This window comes from Lathamus discolor, chromosome 5, assembly GCF_037157495.1.
Source record: "Lathamus discolor isolate bLatDis1 chromosome 5, bLatDis1.hap1, whole genome shotgun sequence".
Classification (NCBI taxonomy): domain Eukaryota; kingdom Metazoa; phylum Chordata; class Aves; order Psittaciformes; family Psittacidae; genus Lathamus; species Lathamus discolor.
The window spans coordinates 124,522,497-124,545,093 of NC_088888.1; the positions used below are offsets into that span (position 1 = coordinate 124,522,497).

The 22,597-nt window shown below is 49.0% G+C and overlaps 2 protein-coding genes and 1 long non-coding RNA gene across 10 annotated transcripts; 1 reads left to right on the top strand and 2 right to left on the bottom strand.

Annotated features, from left to right (window-relative positions):
- Nucleotides 1-297: 297 nt before the first annotated feature.
- Nucleotides 298-2,843, bottom strand: MALL (mal, T cell differentiation protein like). The gene is made up of 4 exons (XM_065682534.1): nucleotides 2,638-2,843; nucleotides 1,349-1,516; nucleotides 1,125-1,253; nucleotides 298-820 (listed from the first exon to the last, which is right to left on the bottom strand). The coding sequence occupies exons 1-4, from the start codon at nucleotides 2,737-2,739 to the stop codon at nucleotides 758-760; spliced, it is 462 nt and encodes a 153-aa protein (XP_065538606.1). The 5' UTR covers nucleotides 2,740-2,843; the 3' UTR covers nucleotides 298-757.
- Nucleotides 1,860-15,429, top strand: LOC136015899 (uncharacterized). Of its 2 annotated transcripts, XR_010613399.1 has the most exons (4): nucleotides 1,860-1,950; nucleotides 8,572-9,905; nucleotides 11,232-11,503; nucleotides 15,053-15,429. It is a non-coding gene; the product is annotated as an uncharacterized LOC136015899 (long non-coding RNA). The 2 variants fall into 2 exon arrangements; XR_010613398.1 differs by lacking the exon at nucleotides 1,860-1,950 and having other exon boundaries at nucleotides 6,404-9,905.
- Nucleotides 3,053-21,993, bottom strand: NPHP1 (nephrocystin 1). Of its 7 annotated transcripts, XR_010613388.1 has the most exons (22): nucleotides 21,916-21,993; nucleotides 21,774-21,838; nucleotides 20,903-20,963; nucleotides 19,996-20,132; nucleotides 18,966-19,173; nucleotides 18,579-18,680; nucleotides 17,742-17,833; nucleotides 17,269-17,311; nucleotides 16,414-16,498; nucleotides 15,683-15,777; nucleotides 15,131-15,259; nucleotides 13,896-13,970; nucleotides 13,058-13,168; nucleotides 12,515-12,597; nucleotides 11,251-11,327; nucleotides 10,227-10,326; nucleotides 9,717-9,829; nucleotides 7,409-7,482; nucleotides 7,093-7,137; nucleotides 4,829-5,132; nucleotides 3,438-3,580; nucleotides 3,062-3,136 (listed from the first exon to the last, which is right to left on the bottom strand). XR_010613388.1 is itself a non-coding variant. In XM_065682524.1 (21 exons), the coding sequence occupies exons 1-20, from the start codon at nucleotides 21,982-21,984 to the stop codon at nucleotides 4,854-4,856; spliced, it is 2,043 nt and encodes a 680-aa protein (XP_065538596.1). In that variant the 5' UTR covers nucleotides 21,985-21,993; the 3' UTR covers nucleotides 3,053-3,136; nucleotides 4,829-4,853. The 7 variants fall into 7 exon arrangements, 6 of the variants coding, with proteins under 6 accessions (XP_065538596.1, XP_065538595.1, XP_065538597.1 ...); XM_065682524.1 differs by lacking the exon at nucleotides 3,438-3,580 and having other exon boundaries at nucleotides 3,053-3,136; XM_065682523.1 differs by lacking the exon at nucleotides 3,062-3,136 and having other exon boundaries at nucleotides 3,414-3,580.
- Between the last annotated feature and the right edge of the window lie 604 nt (nucleotides 21,994-22,597).

Genomic DNA, 22,597 nt, shown 5'->3' on the forward strand with positions numbered 1-22,597 from the left:
AGTGGTCAAAATCTGTTTGGTTTATGGAGTAATATTGGCCTGTTAGAATCCTAGAATGGTTTGTGTTGGAAAGGACCTCAAGATCATCCAGTTCCAACCCCCTGCCATGGGCAGGGACACCTCACACTAAACCATCTCACCGAGGGCTCAGTCCAGCCTGGCCTTGAACACTGCCAGGGATGGAGCACTCACAGCTTCCCTGGGCAACCCATTCCAGTGCCTCACCACCCTTACAGTAAAGAACTTCCTCCTTATATCCAATCTGTTCAATGAACATAGCTTAGATTGGTCAAAATCGGTTTGGTCAGACACTGGTAGTAGACGCTTTATTCCAAGTACTGCATATGCCAGATGAAACTACCAGAGGTCAAGGAACACAATATTACTGTTATGGATTTACAGTTTGGGAGGTGATTTCACTGCACCAGAGACAGGAAAATAATACAAGAAAAGACATTGTTCGCTGAAGGAACAGTGATTTTCTTTTTCCTTTCCTTGGTCGCTTCTACTTGGCAGAAGGTCGGAGCGGGAGGCTGGCTCGGAGCCTGCTGCCTGGCACAGCCCTTGGGCAAGGCACGGAATGTCCCCACGAGCACACCAACGTGACACTACTGTACACAAATCCCTCCTTCCATGAAGTGAGAAGGTAACGGCTGTCCCACAGGGGCTGGCAGGGACACCTTGGTGGACAACAGCTGCATCCCTTGCGCTGGGAAGGAGCCCTCGTCCTGCAGAGGTGAAGCTGGTGCTGCCAGGCTCACTGGTAGTAGATGCAGAAGGCATGGAGGATGTACAGGAAGGTCGTGATGAAGGCGAATAACTGCATGAGAGGAAGAGAAGCATCAGCTTGGAGAGTCTAACCCCATCTCCTCTTGATGCTCTCAACCCAGGGAAGCCTCCAGCCCAGAGCTCTCTCCAGCCTCAAATGAGCAGCAAAGCCCCATGTTTCTATGGGCTGCTGGACCCTGAGAAGCCCACACTGGCTGCATGACAGCAGACAGGAGGAGCTGAAGCTCTGACCAACGTGATGGGCTTGGGATGGCTCTGTTGTAGCTTCAATACTTGCTCTTGCGTCTTCCCCAGGGGAGTCCTGCCTGCCCCAAGGTGTGCTCTGCCCCACTCACCGATGCTGCACTGTTGAGATGGTAGTAAAGGGGCAAGTTGAGCTCAGACTCGGAGCGGATGGTCGCGTTGGCTTGCAGGACAGCAGCACTCATGTACAGAATGGCTGTGGCACTGTGGTACAGACTGTCCTACAAAGCAAGGGAGCAGCGAGGATGAAAGCCTGGGACCATCCTTCTTCCTCCCATCTGCCCTGAGGACCGGCTCAATCCCAGCCCCTCCTTACCAGCACTTTCCAGTTCTCGCTGTTTCTGTGTAAGCCAAAGAAGTAGCTGAAGAGCAGCAGCAGGGAGATGAGGGAGGAGGTGACGGACACGTACATCACCCATCCCTGCAGCAGCGGGAAGAAGACGGAGGTCGCAGCAACGAGGATCCACACCCAAGTCCCACAGAACTGCCAGGGACAAGCACAGGCACCTCCAATGAGCACAGGATGGGGAAGGCCCCTTCTCCTCCCTGAGTCCCTCCTTGCCTCCCTCCTGTGCCAGCCCCAGCAGCTGCTGGAAGCACTTGAGGCAGAATGGACCAGCCTGGAGCATTCCAGCAGGACAGCAGCACCACAAACAGGCATGAGTTTCCATGAACGCTCTTGGGCAATACTTCAGAACATCCCTTACAAAAGGGAAAGGTTTGGTACTGAGTTCAAGGAGACATCTCCCTCTGAGGGCTTTGGCAGAGAGGCCAAAACACGGGCTTCTATCTGGGGAAAGCCAGCAGCGGCGTCAGCTCAGCTCATAAATCTCCTGGGTTGAAATCCCAGCACGAGGAGGTCACCTCCGGCCTCCACACACAGCCCAGAGGGAGTCACTCGCGCTGGATCCACCTCAGGTATTTACAGTGCACACAGAGCATGGGGTTATCTGGAGGAGCTGAGGCTGTGCTGTGGCATTCCAGCTCCCCCAGCTGAGACTCCCTGGGATGGGCAGCGGGAGCAGAGCCCACCGGCAGCTCCTGGCAAAGCCCAGTCCCGGCCATGGTGCCTGCAGAGCATGGTGATGTGTCAAAGTACAGCAGCAGTTATCAGACAGTCCCACTGCCTGCCCTCTGGACCCGTAAGCAATGGAAACAATTATGGAATGCTGCGTGTTTACAGGACACCCCATTGCCTTCAAGGAAAATCTCTATATACAGGGGCCTGCAGGGACAGGGTGAGGGGAATGGCTTGAACCTGCCCGAGGGGAGACTGAGCTGAGCTCTTAGGCAGAAGCTCTTCCCTGTGAGGGTGCTGAGGCGCTGGCACAGGGTGCCCAGAGAAGCTGTGGCTGCCCCATCCCTGGCAGTGCTCAAGGCCAGGTTGGACACAGGGGCTTGGAGCAAGCTGCTCCAGTGGAAGGGGTCCCTGCCCGTGGCAGGGGTTGGGATTGAATCAGCTTTAACCTCCCTTCCAGCCCAGACCCTTCTATGATTAACACTGTCCTCGGGGTGGTTTCAAGGTCTACTCCCAGCTTTTCAGCCCCTCCATTCACTGAAGCCGTTCTCGTGGTGCTGTCCCGCAGCACATCGCGCCATACTCACGATCTCGGGCAGGATGAACGCGTAGGGGATGGTTCTGAGGACGGCGGTGCCGGAGGGCAGGGCCGGCTGCGTGCTGGCCGCAGGGGGACCGGCTGAGGCCATGGCTCCTCCGCGGGCGCCGGGGCTGCGCTCACATGTGTCCGCGCCGCTCCCGAACCGGGTTTTAACCGGCACACCCGCGGGACGTCAGCGCTCGGCCTGCCCGTGCTGGCACCGCGCCGCGGCCCCGGTCCCTCCGGCTGCATCCACACCCCGCTGCCAGCGCCGGGGCGGAGAGCGACACCCAGCCCGGCAGGTCAAGGTCTTCAGTGAGCGGGGAAGGAAACATCAAATCCTACCCCAGGCTGGGCTGGGACGTTTCCTGCAGCCGGGTTCTGGCCCTGGCACGCTTTCAGGCCTGGAATGTTTTCGCTTCCACTGGTGGTGCCTCCTCCCCTTTCTGCTCAGGTTTCGGCTCCGTGCTCACATCAGGCTTCCCCACAGCCACCGCCTTTGAAACCTGCAGCCGGATTTAAGCCAAACTTAAATAGGGAGGATTTAGGTTGGATATAAAGAAGTTGTTCCCTGGGAGGGTGCTGAGGCGCTGGCACAGGGTGCCCAGGGAAGCTGTGGCTGCCCCATCCCTGGCAGTGCTCAAGGCCAGGTTGGACACAGGGGCTTGAGCAAGCTGCTCCAGTGGAAGGGGTCCGTAGGCCAGGGCTGGAACTAGATGAGCATTACGGTCTTTTCCAACATTCCTTGTTCTATGGAATACTTTTTACAGACAAGTCAGCACATTGATAAAAGGTGGAAGCACTTGCCATGGATTCCTGAGTGCCCAGAGGTCTGGAGGACAGCTGCCGGCACAGTTTGATCCCTGCCTCCTGGCAGATACCCTTTGGATTCACCAAGTACATGCTGTTTCTTGCAGAGGACTCTGCCTCGGCCCCCAGCTCCCCAGTATCTGGTGGGATGAAAGGCTGAAAGTGGCATCTCTGCCTCAGGGCTTGGAGAGGACGGAAGGACTCCAGTAACCCTACAGCAGGAGGACAAGACCCCAGTAAGATACCGTATCTCTGTGCTAGGAGAGCCAAGTGGTGCCCTAGGAATCGGCTTCTGCACCGAGCTCTTGTGCAATACAGAGCAAAGATTGACTCTGTGACATTCCTGATGGTGCAATCCCCTCCTGGGCTGGGGAAGTGCATCGTGGCATTGCTGGAGGCTCCAGTTCACAAACGCCGTCAGTGGGAGCTGGCTTCAGTGTGCTGTGGTCTTGGAAACACCTTAAAGCATTTCACACCCCAGACAAAACTAGTGCCCGGCTCAGAATTGAATCCGTGTGAAAAGGAGCCTTTACCATCCTGATCTGCCTTAGGAATACCCCACAGGTCCTTATCCTGCCCTCCAACGTTAGCATATGGCAGCCACACACAGGGAAGCCACATCAATACCCTGAGCTCTCAACAGCTTTTATTTGTGTTAGGTGGGTCAGGCACATTCCTATGAATAACCCAGCCTTTTCCTGAATGGGAAGGGAAAACACTAAAACAGTCTAAATACGGAGCAAGCTCCTGGCTGCTCATTGGGCAAGGGATGGTGTTTTTTCCCCCTAACCTGGCTGACCTTGCTCAGCAGCATTCTTCAAGATCCCTACTGTTTCCCTTGCTTGGTCGCAGTCTGCTGGGGTACCATGACAGAGGAGCTTTTGTTCACCCTGGTTAAACAGCACTGGAAATGAACTGGAAGCTGCCTGAGAGGAGAAAAGTGCTGCCTCAGCAGTTCATAGAATCACAGAATCATGGAATAGCTTGAGGTGGAAGGGACCTTAAAGCTCCTCCAGCCCCAACCCCTGCCACGGGCAGGGACCCCTTCCACTGGAGCAGCTTGCTCCAAGCCCCTGTGTCCAACCTGGCCTTGAGCACTGCCAGGGATGGGGCAGCCACAGCTTCTCTGGGCACCCTGTGCCAGCGCCTCACCATTTGCCCAGCAAAATATGATGCTTGATGTGGCCACAACAGGTATGCGGAGTACCAGCCCACCACAGCCCTAACACTGCAAGTGTAGGGATTTAAAATGTAATTTCCGTCAGTTAAACTGATAAAATAACTTCAATATCCCTCCATGTGTTAAATACGTAGAAATATTCATTACAATTCAGATAGTACAGAGTTTGGTGAGAATTTATTCATGCTGTTACTCCATTCTTCCATACCCTGAGCTGCTCTTCTGTTACCCATTCACACGTTGTGGTCATCGTCCCTTGCTTCCCCCAGGAAGTCATAGGCCAGCTCGGAGATGTCGAAGGCTGTGTGAGTGTTCTCTGCTGCCAGCAGGTACTGGAGGGCCCCATCGTTCTCTCGGCTCTTCTTCAGGAAGTCAGCGATCACCTTCCAGCGCAAGGCCTCGGACTCTTCCTCAGCCCACTTGTAGGGGGGCAGGAGAGTGGAGTGGAGCAGCGGGAACACGGAGTCGTGGTACACCAGCGCGAACAGGGACTTGAGAAACTCCCCATCTCTCTGCAGAGAGCAGCGTTTGGAGATGCATCAGTGCAAATACTGCTCCAGAAGTGCTGTCCACAGGAACAGCACACAAGAAGCTGTTCAACTCGTCCCCAGTTCTCAGGATTACAACAGGAAGAGGTCTGACCTTCCTAAGCAAACATCAGTTAGCTCAAGTGAGCTTCAAACTCCTTTCAGAAGCCCTCCATACTAGTACAGTAGTGGACTGGTTTTGATGACATTGCTTTTGTAATAGGTTATAGAACTGTAGAACTAACCAGGTTGGAAAAGCCCTTCAAGCTCATCCAGTCCAACCGTTCCCCAGCACTGCCAAGGCCACCACTGCCCCATGGCACTGAGGGCCTCGTCTACACGGGATGTGAACACTTCCGTGGCCCTGCAGCCGCACTGGTGCTGCTCCAGGCCAGGATGCTGGGGGCTTCCCGGCTGCCTGGGCACAAGCTGCTCACGTTCGGCTCCATCACTCAGCACCCCCAGCTCCTGTTCATGAGCAGTTTCCAGCCACTCTTCCCCAAGCAGGCTCTGCAGGCACAAGCTGAGGCTGTTTGCTGTTGCTGTGGGGCAGTGCCACATCCTCCCACCCCAGCAGCCCAACCTCTGCTCCCTTCTCCACTGCCCTAGGCAGGGAGTTGCAGCAATCCCGCACTCCTCACAGCACCCAGCTCTCGGCAGCAGGTGAGGCTGCACCACAAGTGCTCTTGTTTCACCCTGTGTGGGGTGAGAATGATGCTCTCCCTTGTAAAGACCAGTTTCAAAACCTAGAGACTAAGAATCAATTATCCGATACTGAAAGATCCCAGCTGCTTTAACGGGACAAGATATAACTAGACAAGGTTTGGGTGCCTTGTTTTCCATATGCACACTGGTGTTGTGCAGTTCATAGCAGGAGATTCAGCAGCGAGAACCATGCAAGGAGGAGTAAGGGTTCACCAGGCAGCAATCCTGCCCTGGGAGTGGCACACACCAAATCAGGTAAAACTGGATGGTTCTGGGATACCAGGGAGTTACTAATTCTTTGAGCAGATCAGCTTTCATTTGAGATTAATGGCCTTGAAAAAGTGATTCTGACTCAACAGTGTGTTGGTTTGTTTGCATAAACAGGGTGAATTTAGACTGGATATAAGGAGGAAATTCTTTCCTGTGAGGGTGGTGAGGCACTGGAATGGGTTGCCCAGGGAGGTTGTGAGTGCTCCATCCCTGGCGGTGTTCAAGGCCAGGTTGGATGAAGCCTTGGGTGGGATGGTTTAGTGTGAGGTGTCCCTGCCCATGGCAGGGGGGTTGGAACTGGATGATCTTGAGGTCCTTTCCAACCCTGACTGTTCTAGGATTCTATGATTCTAACTCCTTGTGGAGCACACACAGTGAATGGAATACCCTCCTGCTCCCACGGGACATGTCTTGGATGAAGAGCCAAAGCCTCTCTGGTTCAGTTACCTACAGCTTCTCCTTGTCCAGAGGGGAGGAGGTAGGACAAGGGACGGGTAAGCCCAGTGACAGGGCCAGTTGAGTTCTTCCTCACCTGTCTACACCCCCAAAATGGGAGATTACAGGAGCCTGATGCGAGGAATGGGCAGGATGTGGGGCCTTTTTCCAGGCAGACTGTGGGAGCTCAGAGCAGGAGGAAGGAAGGTTTTTTAGTGGGCATACACAGCCCCTTTTGAGCCACTGGAAAGCTTTTACCAGGTAAGTACTGGAGGCACCCTTTGGGTGCGCACCTGTAATAGGTCCCGTGCTAACAACCCTATGCAAACACTGGGACAAAAATTTGATGTCATATTCCTCCTTCTCCTGGTTTACTACTATAGGTACAGGTAAGAAACGTTAAGAACTGCATTTACGTATCTGTTTTCTAAGTAACTGTATGGTGAGAGGAAAAGGTAACTAGCAATAACACTGACAGAGAGATCCGAGTTTGATTTAGACTGAATATGTCAGCAAACCCCCTGTAATTTCTTACCTTCTCAGATCTCTTCAATGTTCTTTCTCTATCTGCCCAAGCACTCTAAAATGAAATGAAGCATTAAATCAGACTTGAGGTTGTGGAGATCTAAAGCAATTCCATTTCTAGCTGCAAAAATGTCTCTTAACTGCAGTCCCCCAGCAGGAGAAGCTCCTGTTGCAGTCCCACTTCCTTCACACTCCCATTCCCCCCTTGTGCTATGTTAACTGATTTAAGCAAACAGCCATTCCACCACATTGTACAGACACAAGGACTTGGAGATGTGGACATCCTGACACATCAGATGCAGTTGAACACTGTGTGGATAACGTACCCGAAGTGCATCCATCAGGTCTGGCTGATCCATGAGTTGAGGGAAAGTTGCTAGAATAGGATTACAGATTAAATCTGAAACAGCAAACAAACACGTTCAAGTTTAAGGAGGAAATGGGATGACTCTCAAGGTACTGACACGTCAAGTTATTCAGCACATTCCCTACCCTCAGACTATTCCAAAGGGAAGACTGGCTGCAATAGTACTTCAGTGCAGGGGGCAAGGTGGAGGAACTCTCTAACTGCATCCTCTGTAGCAATCTCCCAGTGGCTGAGAGACAGTTAACTGGGAGAGGAGAGGCACAGACCCAACTCTTTATTAGAAGCCAGAGACCTTTCAGGGGCAGGCTGAGGTGGTTTTCCTCATTTCCACACCTGTCTTTTTATAAACACCTGGAATCGTGCTGCTTGGCTTGGATGTTGTGAATAAACACACGTGTTCTGCTGCCTTAACCTGCCTTGTCTGGTGCACCATGTTCATAGAGTCCCAGAATCAGCCAGGCTGGAAAAGACCTTTCAGATCATCTAGTCCATCTCTCTCCATCAAGAGCCCAGCCCCTCCTGGCTCCATCCTCCTGTCAGGCACTTGTAGGGAGCCATCAGGTCCCCCCTGAGCCTTCTCTTCTCCATCTGAACCCCGCAGGTCCCTCAGCCGTTCCCCATCACACTTGTGCTCCAGGCCCTGCACCCAAGGGTTTCAGGTAACTGGGAAGGGAGCAGCACAGTGCATTGACTGAATGGGGCACATCCCAAATGGCACTGGGCTCCCGCTGGGTCTCCAGTTGCAGCTGAGCTGTTTCACAGCCAGGCAAGGCAGAGCTGCCTCCCCTTTCTCCCTTACAAAGCACAGCATGTCTCGTGCCCCAGAGGCACAGAGATCCTGTGCTGTCAGCATTTAGCTAATGAGATTGGGGATAAGGTTACAAGAGTGCTACAAGTGCCACAGCGTGGAGTGTTGGTTGAGGTGTTTTCTTGTCAGTTGAAGTGTTTGTTTCTTCATGTTGAAGTTGGTGCGAAGTTTGGTAAACACCATTTACTGATAATGTCACAGGGAAGCAAGCCAGATCTGATCCCTTCTGTGAAGTATAATGGGCGTTTTAAGATGCCTATTTCTGAAGTGATGGCTGGTTTTGAAATAACATAAATCTTCTTTTCTTACACCAGAAAATGGCTACCAGAACAATGGCTGAAATGCTGGGGTAAAGCCTTTAACTCATTTCAAGCAAAGACTGAATCCAAGTGAACGCAATTTAACTCCAGGAGAGGCCATCAGCCTGATCTGGTGTCCTACATGATAGAGACCAAACCAAGTAAGTACAGCAGTTCAAAACCGGCCTTCCAAAATGAAGCATTTTAATGTCTCTGTGATGAGTTTATTAAATAAGGGATTAATTTAGGAAAGGGGCTGACTCTCAGGTACTGAAATCAAGTATACACAGGATGTATATTAAAGGTCAAGAAAATCAGGAAGGGAGTTAAGATCTCAGCACCTCTCAGAGATGATTCTGTAATTCAGATGCCTACGTATGGCTTAAGATTGGAAGTTTTTAATGTTACTAAGTGCACGAGCAAGTTTATCTGCATTAGGAATGGGTGATAATTCAGTCTGGAGAAGACACAAGCAAATCACTTCCCAGCACCAATATAAATTCACCTGTAGCACAGTTTGTAGTACAGAAATGTATTTATTCCCTATTTCAAACTGGTTTTAAAATGGAGAAGACCATGAACTGCTACAGTCCTGTTGAAGGGAAGATGGGGAAGCAGTAAGATGGAGAGTTGCGAAATCAGAGCAAGAACCCAGAACTCTTCCTCTTCTGTCTCTCCCTGCTGCATCAGCCCTGAAGTAAATAATAATTAAAACACCCTAAAGAGGATGACTTGGCCTCAAGGACGAAAACATCTGCCTGAGCTCCTCTATAACCCAGAACACGCACACACTGGAAATGAATGAGTAAACCTGTGTGCGGGTCTGATCTCTCATTGCATGGGTGGTGAAAAGGAACCATTCATCTTCCAAATAATCCTTTACCTTTATTTGCTTTTTATTTACATAGAAATAAGCCTTTACCAATCCAAAGAGGCTTTTTTAATGAGAATTTCACTCAAAGCACTTCATTTGCTACATGAACTGATGTCAAATAGGGCAACACAGTAGATATGAGTTAAAATATTAGTGGTTTGAAATGCAAACAGGCTTCCCAGCAAGAGGCTGTTCTCTTATCAGCTGGACAACAAGTTTGTGTTTGTCCCCACAACACCTCCAGACTGAAAGGCAAAACACTGGGCTCCACAGGAGCAGCTCTCACCTGTGCTTTGCAGGCTTATTCTGTCTTTCAGGAGCGCATCACCAAGGATTTGTCGATAGAAGAACAGGAGATGGCTGTAGCACATGCTGCCGATGAGTGTCTCTGGGAGCAAACTGGGGGGAAACAACGTGCAGTTGAGATTGTCAGCGAAAACTGCTCCTAGGAAGCATTGTTCACCAAAACCTGAGGGTAAGAATGGCTTCATGGGGGTTATTATTAGCTCGTATTGGCACCTCCACTGCTTTTGAAGGTGCACATTGATACAGCTACAAGAGCCAGGCTCCTGCTGTTGCTGTTTCCAGTCTTATCTAAACTGAAAACCCTTTTGTATGTGCTCAACAAAACAGCTGTAAGCATCAAACAGATATCAAGCACAACACGCAGGTGACATGACCCTCAGATTTTCCCATAGCCAGTGTTCCAGGGAAGGGGAATACTTTAGATCTCTGGGACCATTCTAGGCAATCTGGAATACTTCCCCATTTCATGGCAGCACACATGAATACTTACTACAGGATGTCTTTTGATTGCACGCTCAATGACCTCAGTCTCAGCAGAAGCACAGGCTGTTTCTTGAGTGCCATGAACTGATGGAAAACACCACTGCCTGCTTAAGAAATAAATACCAAATATAAAATCAGCCAATTTGAAAGAATATTAATTCTATTACAAGAATGAACATTTACATGAGGCAAGAGGTGATTTACTGAAAGCTGTAATGGTTTAAGCGTGGTCTAAAACCAGGAGGAACTGAAGATCTGAAAATACATCACCATGTGGTCTAACACAAACTATTATATCTCTCTAGTATGGTGGATTCATAATATGTGTGGAGCTATGTGGAGGTAGGTGTCCAAATCCAGTATAAGGGCCTTCTGGAGCTTACAGCGTGTCACAGCTGCACGTGGACATTATTATAGCTTCCACAGGAAAGCCATGACTGCCCTCATCTGAACACAAGTGGTCTCTCATCTGAGCCAGCTCTTAGTGGAGCTATATTCAGCCCAATAGGGAAGAACCAGTACAGATGATCTGCAGCACATGCATGCACACGTGGAACTTGTGCAGAAGTGACAGGGGATTGATGGTTGGGAACTCCAGAGCTTTGTGCCATCCATCACCCCATGGCCCAGAACTGATAACTGCAGTTAAAGAAACAATCCAAAACACTTCTGAGAGCTAAACCTCAACCTGCAGGCACTGGAATGACAGAAACATCAACACTGGCACAGTTCTGAAGCCCATCGGCCCTAACAGTCATAGGATCATAAAATGGTTTTTGTTGGAAAAGGACCTTAGGATCATCCAGCTCCAACCCCTGCCATGGGCAGGGACACCTTCCACTAGTGCAGGTTGCTCCAAGCCACTTCCAACCTGGCCTTGAACAACTCACTCTTGCACAAAATGAGAACACCCAAACCAAAAGCAGACTGTGGTGACTGTATGGTAATGGGAGACAATAAGAACATGCTGTAAAATACATATAGCTTTTGTTGTGTGGTTTCTTTTATATAGTGTTGAGAAGAAACCATACCTCTTCTTGATATTGATGGGTCAACCTCAACACCTCTCTCAAAGGGAGTCCCACCATTTAATGGCAGCTCGTACATCCTGTGAAAGAAGAGCAGCATGATTGAAATGAAGAGGTGTGAGGATGTGAGAGAACAGCACAACCACTGTCTGAGAAAGAAAACCAGCTGTCAAACAAAACCTGACCCAGTGCTTGGTGTATAACTAGTGTTTGCCATGAAATGACTGCGCCTACCGAAGTAACCAAACCTCAGATGGTAAGTTTGGAGCGAGTTGATTATATTGTAAGACATGAGCAACATTGATTCTTTCCCACAGGACACAAATATCTTTCTTCTATGAAATTTAGCAACTGTTTCACAATAATGCTCTTGAGGAGTCCTGTATGTAGCACATTTTAGACAGGGAAGATTTAAAACGTCGAAGAATAACATCACCCCAGTTCTGTCACGAGTCAGTCACTACTGAAGCAAACATGCAGTTTCACTCTAGATACCACAGTTAACTTAATGATGTAGAAAAACAATGTTAGAGATCAGACTTAGATGAGATTTAGAGACTTACAGAACAGCAGAGGTCCTGCCTTGTAATCCAAATACATTTAGAATACACACATATATATGTATTTCATAAAAAACAAGTATTGCAAGCCTGATCTACACTGAGCCATTTCAGTCAATCAAGAGAAAGCTTTCCTACATTTAATAAAATAGAGATCTGTACATTTATTACTCTTCAAGCTTGTTGGACCCATGGACTAACCATAAATAGGCTGCACAACACAAGCTTATTCACACTCTCCAAGTGCAGTGAGAGATTCGTTCACAGAAACTCCCACTTGCTTCCAAGTCTTAGAACCCAATCTCCTCATTCTCACACGGAAAGGGATCTACAGCAAAGCACACGTAGAGAATCAAACAGGACGTTGTCACCTTTGATTCAGGTGATGATTCTGCTTTATATAAACAGGACTCTAAATAATTCCCTGTTAACTCAGAGAATTCCATAGTTCTAATATTCCACTGAAGGTTAAACACACAAACTTGCAACATCCCAAACCTGAATCCTGGGGTCCAGGGACGCTTTTCCCACACAAACATAGTAGAATAGACACTGGGTGTGGAAAAAGGTCACACTGAAAGACCCAGTAGCCTGGATTACACCTGCCCCTATCAGTGTGTAAGTGCAAAATAGGAACCTTACTCCTAGCCTAAAATAGATGTATATACATAAGCATGAAAATACAGAGAGAAGGAAAACAAACGTACTTGGCAGGAACAGGCATTCCATCAGAAGTAAAAAGCGTCAGGAATGCCCAGCCACAGCTCAGCTCTCCTCTTTCACCTGTTGACTAGGAAAATATAGGAGAAAGTAAGTCATTTGAACTGCTAAACCACAATGAATAACTGACCACAAGCAGTTATATAGAATAATCATATAAAAAGCATAAGAATGGTAAAAACCCCAGATTTGGGCTAGGCAGCCACTGACTGCATCACATTCCCAGGTGTTTGAAGGCATTTATCAACCAGACACAGTTGATTATCCATGAAGATATTTAAGAGGCAAGGATTTATAAAGCCAAAAAACACACACTTAAGGGAAGACCAGAGTATGTCAAGAATTGGTCTTTTGCAATCCCATTGCACGGCATCTTTGGCAGACTAACAAGTTATTTCAGTAAGCAAAGGTACATTCATGTACCCCACAGTTCACTGCTGGGAGACTGCAGCTTATGTCTCACATGGGGCAGGTGGTTCAGTTGATAAACTGTGCTTGGAATGATTTCTGCTGCACCTTCACACACTCACGTTGCGAATGTAAGTGATGCCAAGTTCAAACAACAGACCAATGTCTGCAGCCAGGGAGTTGGACCTGACAAAACAGTCTCCGTCCAGCAAGCTGGGTAAAATGCCTGTTACCTATAGAGAGGGGAAGCAACAGGAAAAGTCAATGTATCTATTAAAAAGAAACAACTCTGATTTTTAAAGGCCACTGAACACATCACTTATATAAGATCTCAGAAACAATCCATTGCATATAAAAAGATGATGTGCAGAGAAGCAGTTTCAGTTGAAACCTTGCTCCTTCTTTATCTTGCCATGAAACGCAGCTCTGCTAACAAGATAATTTTGTGCTATTAAACACTATTAAACACATTAACAAGCTATTAAAGAACTTTTGATGTCAAAAAGCACTCAATTCCCTCCAAGAACACAGCAACAACTGGGGTAAAACATGACCACGGTACTGCTGTGATGTGGCCCTGCACAGCACCTGGAACATGACACAAAGATTGTACTCTTTTATAACGAAATCAAGCAGAAGCTCGCATGCAGAGTGCCTGGTCTCTTCCCTTCTCTATGAACACCACGCACCATGTGCCTGATCCTGCTCCAACATGAACCAGTGCCACCAGCACCAGTCCCTCCAACTAATCCTCCCCCCCAGCTCTTCTCTCCCAAGTGTTTTTGCTAAATCACTTGGTTTAGTTTGAATTCACGCACTTCAGCAAGTCTTTTCGGTGTGTTCGTTGTGGTTGCAGTATGCTTTATGTCAGCGTGAATACCAGAAGTAATAGCTGTCACTAAATCAGAAGCTGCAAATAGGCACTTCCTGGCTGTGTCACTGCCTGAGGGAGGCACCTACCTTGGGAGAAAAGCTCCAGGTCTGAGGGTTTTTAGGTTGCCATGTAGCTCTCACTGTGTGAATGTTACTCAGCACCTGCAGAATAACAGCAGTGACAAAAGCTAAGACAGGTTTATCTGGAAAGCTTTGCAGCTGTAAGAAAATGCAGGATTATCCCAGATTAATCCAACATTGCACACAAATAAAATCATACTTTCTCTTCAGCTTTATCAGATGGTTTCAGTTTAAAGGACTAAAGACAAAGTCTTCTCTGGAGCCTGAGTGCTTTCAGAGTGCTTTCCAACCACTCCCGCTTCATACACACCAGTAATAATCCCTTTGCCCCCAAGAGGGCTCAGTGCAGCTGCAAGGAAACTGCTTAGATCCTGTTATAAAAAGCTGCTTCACACAGAGGAATACCCAGGATCAAGGTCGGTGGTGGGGGGAATCTGAAGATGACCCTGACCAAGCTGTGTGCAGGCAGGTCACAGGAGAGAGCTCAGCCCAGAAACACTCATCTCCACAAGCAGAAAGGACAAAGAAGCCTCAGTGGCAGGAAGGAATCGAAATGATGGCTCCAAAAATTATGGAACGGAAAGAATGGGAGCCCCAGCCCCTCCCAGTGCTGCCCAGAACAGCCCCAGGGCCAGGTGTGACTCTCATGGTGGTGAGTCAATGGGAGCTGCATCACCTACAGCCTAATGCTGTGGGGTGAGAGGCTGGTGTGAAGAGGAAGGGCACTTTGGGGCAGAACATCACTTACTATGGCGTGTTCAGGGGAGAAACCCGAAGCAGGAAAAGGGAGGGATCAAGGTGCTCTGTGGAGCAACAGGGGTGGGATAAGTACACGTCTGGCCATGCCCAGTGACTGCCTGTCCTGTTTTCTCATTCAGCCCCATTCATAACTACTTGTCTGTCTTGGAAGTAAATGATCTCTAAGATCTCTTCCAACCCAAACCATCCTATTCTCTATTGTGATTATATATTGTGTGTTTATATATATATATGTTATTCTCTATTCTGAATGTGTGTGTGTGGACATTCAGGTGCCAGGGGCCAGCCAAACCTCAGGCCACTGGGGGCCAGTGTGTCTGTGGTGGCTGCAAGTGTGCGATCACAATCCAGCCAGACTGATCAGAGAGTGAGTTAAGCAGACTGTGTGTGTGTCTCTCTGAAAGGAGTTGGCTACCAAAGAAACCAGAGCACAAAACGATCCACATCTCATCAAGGCTTTTTCTGACAGCCAAACAACTCACCTGGCTGCCATCGAAGAGGCAGAGTCGAACATGTCTGCTGAGAACCTGAATGCTGACCCCTGGAAGAGGAATCATTTTACAGCCACATAAAGTTACAATCAGGGATACTCGAGTTGGTCTGGGAGAGATCTGAAATACAAACAGAAGGAGGGTTAAATCCATGGGGTCCTCCTGCACGTGGCATCATTCTGTGCTTATGTACTGAGATGATCAAGTGTAGTGCTCACTAGACTGGATACTTCTAACCAAATAACTTGGGTAGTGTTAGCAGCAGCAGCAAAATTCCTTCATAAGCCTTTAGCTCTAAGGAGACTCCTACAAACCCACAAACTTCAGATGAAACCCAGTGTGACAACTGGTACCCATTTTCTGCCTATTGGAGAGCAGGAATTGTCAACACCTACTGCCTAAGGAGTCTGGATTGACACTGAAATCTGTCATCTGTCTCACAGCAATATCTACCCACCAATATCAAACACTGCTAGCAATTCCTCTTGAGATCCTGCCACCTCTCTTAAACCAGAAGCACATTTTCTTACCAGCAATACTCACGGTATCTTTTTCAGCATCCCACACCAGGTCTTTGAAAGCCAATTGGGATGGAGTGAGTTCAGGCTGCAGAAAGTGACTTGCTCGAAACTGGCTGCCTACAAGAAGAGTGATTTTAAAAACTTAACATTTTTCATGGTCTTTATTGCCAAAAAAATGAACAACACCCCAAAATTCACATGTGGCTAAGTCCATTTGGGTATTTAACTGGTCCAGACAAAACTATGGAGGTATCTTCCACAAGCACCCTTTAAGAGGGCAACTTTTACTCTTTTTAAGTATTCTGCAGTGCTTTGTTCCTATAAAGCTATTAATTTGAAACAGCTTCAAACAAAAAGGCTAATGAAAGATGAGGTGTGCAATGTATTTCAATAGGAAAGAGACTCCAAAAGATTCCTGAGAACAAGGGAAGATTAAAAATCATCACTTTCTCTAACACCACCAAGAAGTACCTTCCAAAGAGGAAAATCTTTGCAATCCCTCGGGAAATTTGTCATTGCCTCCATGTGGTTGGGATTTCACATATAAATAAATGTAATAATAAATTAAAACTTAATTAAAGGACAAAAAGCCTTTGATACATTATTTATGGGTCAGATATAGCCTGTACAATTACCCAACTACAATTAAGCAATACTGATTGGATCCCAATAGGCTGTAGCCAGGATAAGAAACTCTCCAGACACTTGAGAATCCTGCAGTGGAATTATGATGAGAAAACCTTAAGTGCTCACCTTTGTCCAAGAGCTGGAAAAGTGTGGACAGACGGAATCCTGCAGGAACAGCTCCTATGGTTGTCAGTACCTCTACTGTGTCATTCTGTTAGAAAGTGAAAGAAAAAGGGTATTGGTATTCCTGCTGTTTAACAGTGAATTCTGTCCTAATCCAGAACTCCCACACAGCCACTATGAGAGACATGGGACAGTAGCCACCTCTTATGTGAACAAGGGGAAATGGCTTTAACGTGCCAGAGGGGAGACTGAGCTGAGCTCTTAGGCAGAAGCTCTTCCCTGTGAGGGTGCTGAGGCGCTGGCACAGGGTGCCCAGAGAAGCTGTGGCTTCCCCATCCCTGGCAGTGCTCAAGGCCAGGTTGGACACAGGGGCTTGGAGCAAGCTGCTCCAGTGGAAGGGGTCCCTGCCTGGGGCAGGGGGTTGGGATTGAATCAGCTTTAACCTCCCTTCCAACCAAACCAGTCTGGGTTCTATGACCCATCCTCAGGAGCTCTGTTTCATGAGTGAACCCAGCCAGACTCCTGTTTTGTTAAATCTCAACTCTGTTTCAAAGCAGCAGAGCAGCCAGCTACAGAATGAAATTACCCCCTTGAGAAAGAAGTGGTTTAGTACTACTGTGGCAAAACAACAGAAGACATCTTTGCATCTTCTTTCAGCCACATGGCTTGGGCTGCAGCCTATTTCTAAAGTGTTAGAGACATTTCTGTAGCATTTCTTGCTACAAAACCACAAAATAGAGGATGTTAATTAAAAACAACGGTGTGGAATATGAGAAACAGTGTTTGGTAAAGGCAAACCTTGGCTAAAAATAATTAACATTATGGTAAATGAAGTTGCCATGCAAGAGGTACACCTACCTCTGTGATAGCTCTTCTTAGAGCACTCCAGTGAGAATCAGTTCTGGAAGAAAAAGAATGTATTTTTATGATACATCATCCTTGTGTGGGTAAGAAATAAACATTAAACGTTGCTTTTCAAAGAGCAGCAGCTTAATAACCATATCTGAGATACTAATAACGGACATTTCCAGCCACTAAGACCAACTGCTGGACTATCTCATGAGCTGGATATGCGAGCCAGTTACACTTTGATTTTATGAGGAGGAAAAACATAATCAAAGGTCAAACTAAAGCAAAACTCCCCAACAAACCCAGTCAAGTAAAAGCATGTCTGCCCACTGGTAACAGGGCAAGTGACTGCTGTGCTGGAAGGAAAAGTGCAAAGAACCAAATACCCTGTGAGGTATTCTCACAGTAAGAAATGTACCACCAGATCTGAGGAAGGGGAAGAAGGATTTGACACTTATTTGCTATCACATCACTCCATTTACCTTTTTTTGATTTCAGTTCCATCTGCTGTTTCATCCACTACTTCTACCTGTTCTTCACTTTGCTCTGGGCTTTCGTCATCTTCTTTGTAAACCTGTAATTCACATTCAAAATGGCAACCTGCTTAATTTCTTCAAAGTTCTGCTCTTAAACATGCTTTCCCCAACCACAGCATGTTTTAATAGTTCAGAAGAGGAGATTTTCTGTCTGTGATGTAGATTCTTTAACGAGAAATACATCAGCATTATGAAGTCAACGTGCTCTTTAGGTTCATTGTGAAGAGCTCTGTTCCACCCGCAAACTGTGTACCCATGTCTAAATGTTCATCACAACTGTACACATATATAATGCATAATATATGTATGTATACATATGTACACATATATATAGTATATATGTACATATACATAATAGATGTACAATATATTATGCATATATGTGCAGAAGTACATAAACTAGCAAGTTACAAAGCTTTAAATTACAAAATACTCCAACATTTACATGGAGTCACATTTCATGGAAATTAGGAAAAGCCAAATAAGACCCATGGAGTCTTCAGAGCTGATCTTTAGTGACACAGACTATGACCTTCGTATTCAAGATACTTCTCTGCACTTGCATGCCCCATTTTCACAAGGCACAAAATATTGCTTTTGCCAGTTACCTCCACACACATGGATACAAACACGGTGTTAGTTCCAAGTTAACTAGTGAAACACTGCTGTGTGTCCCCAGGTAAGCACTGTGATCACTTTTATGCAGCTGTATTATCATTAATACATATATATATAAAAGAACAGAGGTGAGCCTGGGATAGAAGGAGGCTGCAGCACACTCACCGCAAGATAGGTTCTAGGGACGAGGCCTCTCTCCCCTCTCGAGTTCTCAGCTACCCACCAGCCATCTGCCTTCTTGTCATGTATGAAGAGGATTTCCCCTTTCTTGCCATCAAGAGGAAACAGAGACAAAAGAGAGCCAAATATTTCAGAACAGCTCCAGGCACAATTAAAAGTAACAACACAAAAGCTTATTTTCCCCCCACAACAAAGATCTCACAGCGGACCCGCCACTACAGGAGGTGGCAAAAGGACACTGGATTCCCCAAGCCACTGCTCCCCAGATCCCACAAGGAACTGGTTGAATCCCAGAAGCATGAGATTTAATCACAGTTATTGCTTAACACACAACTATCTGCAGTCCAACAACATTTACAGAGCCACGTTTACCGTGAATGTGAGATCCCCTTCCTGCTGTGCATCGAAGTTCCCAACAGTGATACATTCCTTAATGTTTGGATCATCCAACAATTTATCCTCATCATCATCATCCTCTGCTTCTTCACTATCTTTCTCCTCACTACTTTCTTCGTCTTCACTCTCATCCTCGTCTTCATTTTCATCTTCTGATTGAGGACCTTTCTGATGGTGCTTGTCCCTACCCAAAATAAATCAAACTTAATTACTATTTAAACAAAACTTGTTGAAATAACTAGATGCTTGAGATACTGCCTTCTCTGCATTACCCACATCCAGAATTGTCATTCTTGTGTTTTACTCTCTGTCCTGATCCTCCCTAAGTGTACAGACCACAAGTGTGATGGGGAACGGCTGAAGGACCTGGGGGGTTCAGGTGCAGAAGAGAAGGCTCAGGGGGGACCTGATGGCTCCCTACAAGTGCCTGCCAGGAGGATGGAGCCAGGAGGGGCTGGGCTCTGCTCCCAAGGAACAAGGGATGGGACAAGAGGAACCGGCCTCAAGCTGCCCCAGGGCAGGTTTAGATGGAGCTGAGGAACAATTCCTGCCCCAGAGGGTGCTCAGGCATTGGAACAGGCTGCCCAGGGCAGGGCTGCAGGCACCGGCCCTGCAAGGGTTCACAGCCCATGGAGACGAGGCCTCAGTGCCATGGGTTAGTGGTGGCCTCGGCAGTGCTGGGCAATGGTTGGACTGGGTGAGCTTAAAGGGCTTTTCCAACCTGGTTGATTCTGTGATTCTGTGACTACACTGCATCCTCTGCCCTCAACAGCCACACTGTAATTCAGCCATGAACCAACACCCTCAGAGAATTCCAGGCAGTCGTTCATGGCTGCATCAAGAGAACAAGCCCCACAAGAGCCATCTCATGAGCACTTCTTCCTTAACTGCATGTTAAGGCAATAAAGGGGATAAGCTAACTGTTTCTCATGGACACTTCTAACTGTACACATTGCATGCTTCTAATTCTATAGAAGCACAAACTGTATTTGTTTAAGCTACTTACACTGAGGACTTCTTTGTTGTGTTATCCTGATCCAAGACAAGAACAAGGTTCTGCAGCTGCTGAGAAAGTTTTAGCAACAGCTTTTCTTCTTCTTCTTTCCTCTGATTGTAGTTCCCCACAGGCGCAGGCTCGTCAGCCTGAGAAAGAATCATAGAATAGTCAGGGTTGGAAAGGACCTCAAGATCATCCAGTTCCAATCCCCCTGCCATGGGCAGGGACACCTCACACTAAACCATGGCACCCAAGGCTCTGTCCAACCTGGCCTTGAACACTGCCAGGGATGGAGCACTCACAACCTCCCTGGGCAACCCATTCCAGTGCCTCACCACCCTCACAGGAAAGAATTTCCTCCTTATATCCAATCTAAACTTCCCCTGTTTCAGTTTGAACCCGTTACCCCTTGTCCTGTCACTACAGTCCCTGACGAAGAGTCCCTCCCCAGCATCCCTATAGGCCCCCTTCAGGTACTGGAAGCTGCTATGAGGTCCCCACGCAGCCTTCTCTTCTCCAGGCTGAACAGCCCCAACTTCCTCAGCCTGTCTCCATACACGAGGTGCTCCAGCCCCTGATCATCCTCGTGGCCTCTGGACTTGTTCCAACAGTTCCATGCCCACAGTTGTGTGAACAACACAACCAATTGCTTCAAGAATCAAAGTCCCCCATAAAGTGGATGTTCCAGACTTGTACAAGCTTTCACCCTCCTGGGCTGCTCTCCCTCCCTTCCCAGTGACACCCTGCTTCCCCATTTACTAACTATATAAATGGATCTCAGAGATCCCAGTCAGGGATTGTGTGGTGCTTGGCACTGGTCTTGCCCTGACCCATCTCAGTGGAAGCTGATGTTCTCTAAACACTCCCCATGATGAATTTGGGAGAAAACCATTAACAAATTCACCTCCGTACTTACTTTTTTCAGGTCACGAAGAGCATTTGTGTTCTCATCCACCAGTTCCTTCAGCTGCATGCATCTGCATTGAAAGCAAGGCAGAGAGGTAGTGTTTTCTTGAAATTCTCACTGAAACATGCCAGTTTAGTCACAACTTCACCAGTTCCATGCACACACAGCTTGCGAAAGCCAACACAAACCCAAGCATCAGCTTAGGTGATGACTATTACCTGTGATGTGCAAGTTCCCACTTAAAACTACCTCAGCCCTTGAGGAAGCAGCCAGCCTGTTGCTTCTGCCTGGAAAACAGACGAGTGAGACGGGGCTGGGAAGAGAGCGGTGTAATTAGGAGGCAAATGGAGAGGTGTGTGCAGGGAACCGTCTGCTCCTCCTGATGCAAAGGTGATGGGAATCATGGAATGGTTTGGGTTGAAGGGGCCTTAAAGCTCCTCCAGCCCCAACCCCTGCCACGGGCAGGAACCCCTTCCACTGGAGCAGCTTGCTCCAAGCCCCTGTGTCCAACCTGGCCTTGAGCACTGCCAGGGATGGGGCAGCCACAGCTTCTCTGGGCACCCTGTGCCAGCGCCTCAGCACCCTCACAGGGAAGAGCTTCTGCCTTATCCCCAACCTGAGCTTCCCCTGTTCCAGTCTGAACCCATCACCCCTTGTCCTATGGCTGCCGCCCCTGATGAAGAGCCCCTCTCCCGCACCCTTGTAGCCCCCTTCAGACCCCGGAGCTGCTCTGAATCCGCCAGGGCTCTGCTCAGGGCGCCCAGGACATGTCTCTCCCCACCACACGGCCTCGAGCCATGCACCCCGCCCGCGGGACGCCGCTGTAGACCGGGGGAAGACTGAGGCCGGGGCCCGCAGCGCCCTCCGGGCAGCGCCTCACCTCAGCGACAGGGCCTCCCGCTGCCCGCGGGCCGCGGCCGCGCACTCCTCCCGCAGCGCCTCCACCTGCAACACCGGAGCGGGGCCGTGAGCCGCGGGGCCGAGCCCCGGCAGGGCCGTGGTGCTCGGTCCCAGCCCGGTACCTGCTCCCGCAGCTCCCGGCTCCGCCGCTGCACCCGCTGCAGCGGGCTCCGCGCCCGCCGGGCCGACATGGTTGCTAGGCAACGGGCGCGGCGGCGCCGAGAGATGGCGTCACTTCCTGGGCGAGCGGCACGACGGGAGCCGTAGGCGCTGAGGGGTGACCGGGGGACACGGGAGCCCGAGCGGCCTCAGCCGGCAGCGGAGCCGCCAGGCACGGCCCGGGCCTGCTCGTGAGCAGGAGCTGGGGGTGCTGAGTGATGGAGCTGAGCGTGAGCAGCTTGTGCCCAGGCAGCCGGGAAGCCCCCAGCGTCCTGGCCTGGATCAGCACCAGTGCGGCTGCAGGGCCAGGGCAGGGACTGTGCCCCTGTGCTGGGCACTGGTGAGGCCGCCCCTCGGATCCTGTGCTCAGCTCTGGGCCCCTCACTGCGAGAGAGACATTGAGGGGCTGGAGCGGGGCCAGAGAAGGGAATGGAGCTGGGGCAGGGCCTGGAGCACAGCGGTGATGGGGAACGGCTGAGGGACCTGGGGGGTTCAGATGGAGAAGAGAAGGCTCAGGGGGGACCTGATGGCTCCCTACAAGTGCCTGACAGGAGGATGGAGCCAGGAGGGGCTGGGCTCTGCTCCCAGGGAACAAGGGATGGGACAAGAGGAACCGGCCTCAAGCTGCCCCAGGGCAGGTTTAGA

Bases quoted from the DNA above. Each gene is read 5' to 3' on its own strand.
- NPHP1 (XM_065682524.1), bottom strand. From the start codon at position 21,984: ATGTCGGCCCGGCGGGCGCGGAGCCCGCTGCAGCGGGTGCAGCGGCGG. The intron at 15,260-15,682 runs GTGAGTATTGCT...TTTGTATTTCAG, and splicing joins GGGATGCTGAAAAAGATACC to ATCTCTCCCAGACCAACTCG. The intron at 11,328-12,514 runs GTACGTTTGTTT...CTTCTTTCACAG, and splicing joins GGAATGCCTGTTCCTGCCAA to GATGTACGAGCTGCCATTAA.
- MALL (XM_065682534.1), bottom strand. From the start codon at position 2,739: ATGGCCTCAGCCGGTCCCCCTGCGGCCAGCACGCAGCCGGCCCTGCCC. The intron at 1,517-2,637 runs GTGAGTATGGCG...TGTCCCTGGCAG, and splicing joins CGTTCATCCTGCCCGAGATC to TTCTGTGGGACTTGGGTGTG. The intron at 821-1,124 runs GTGAGTGGGGCA...CCTCTCATGCAG, and splicing joins ATCTCAACAGTGCAGCATCG to TTATTCGCCTTCATCACGAC.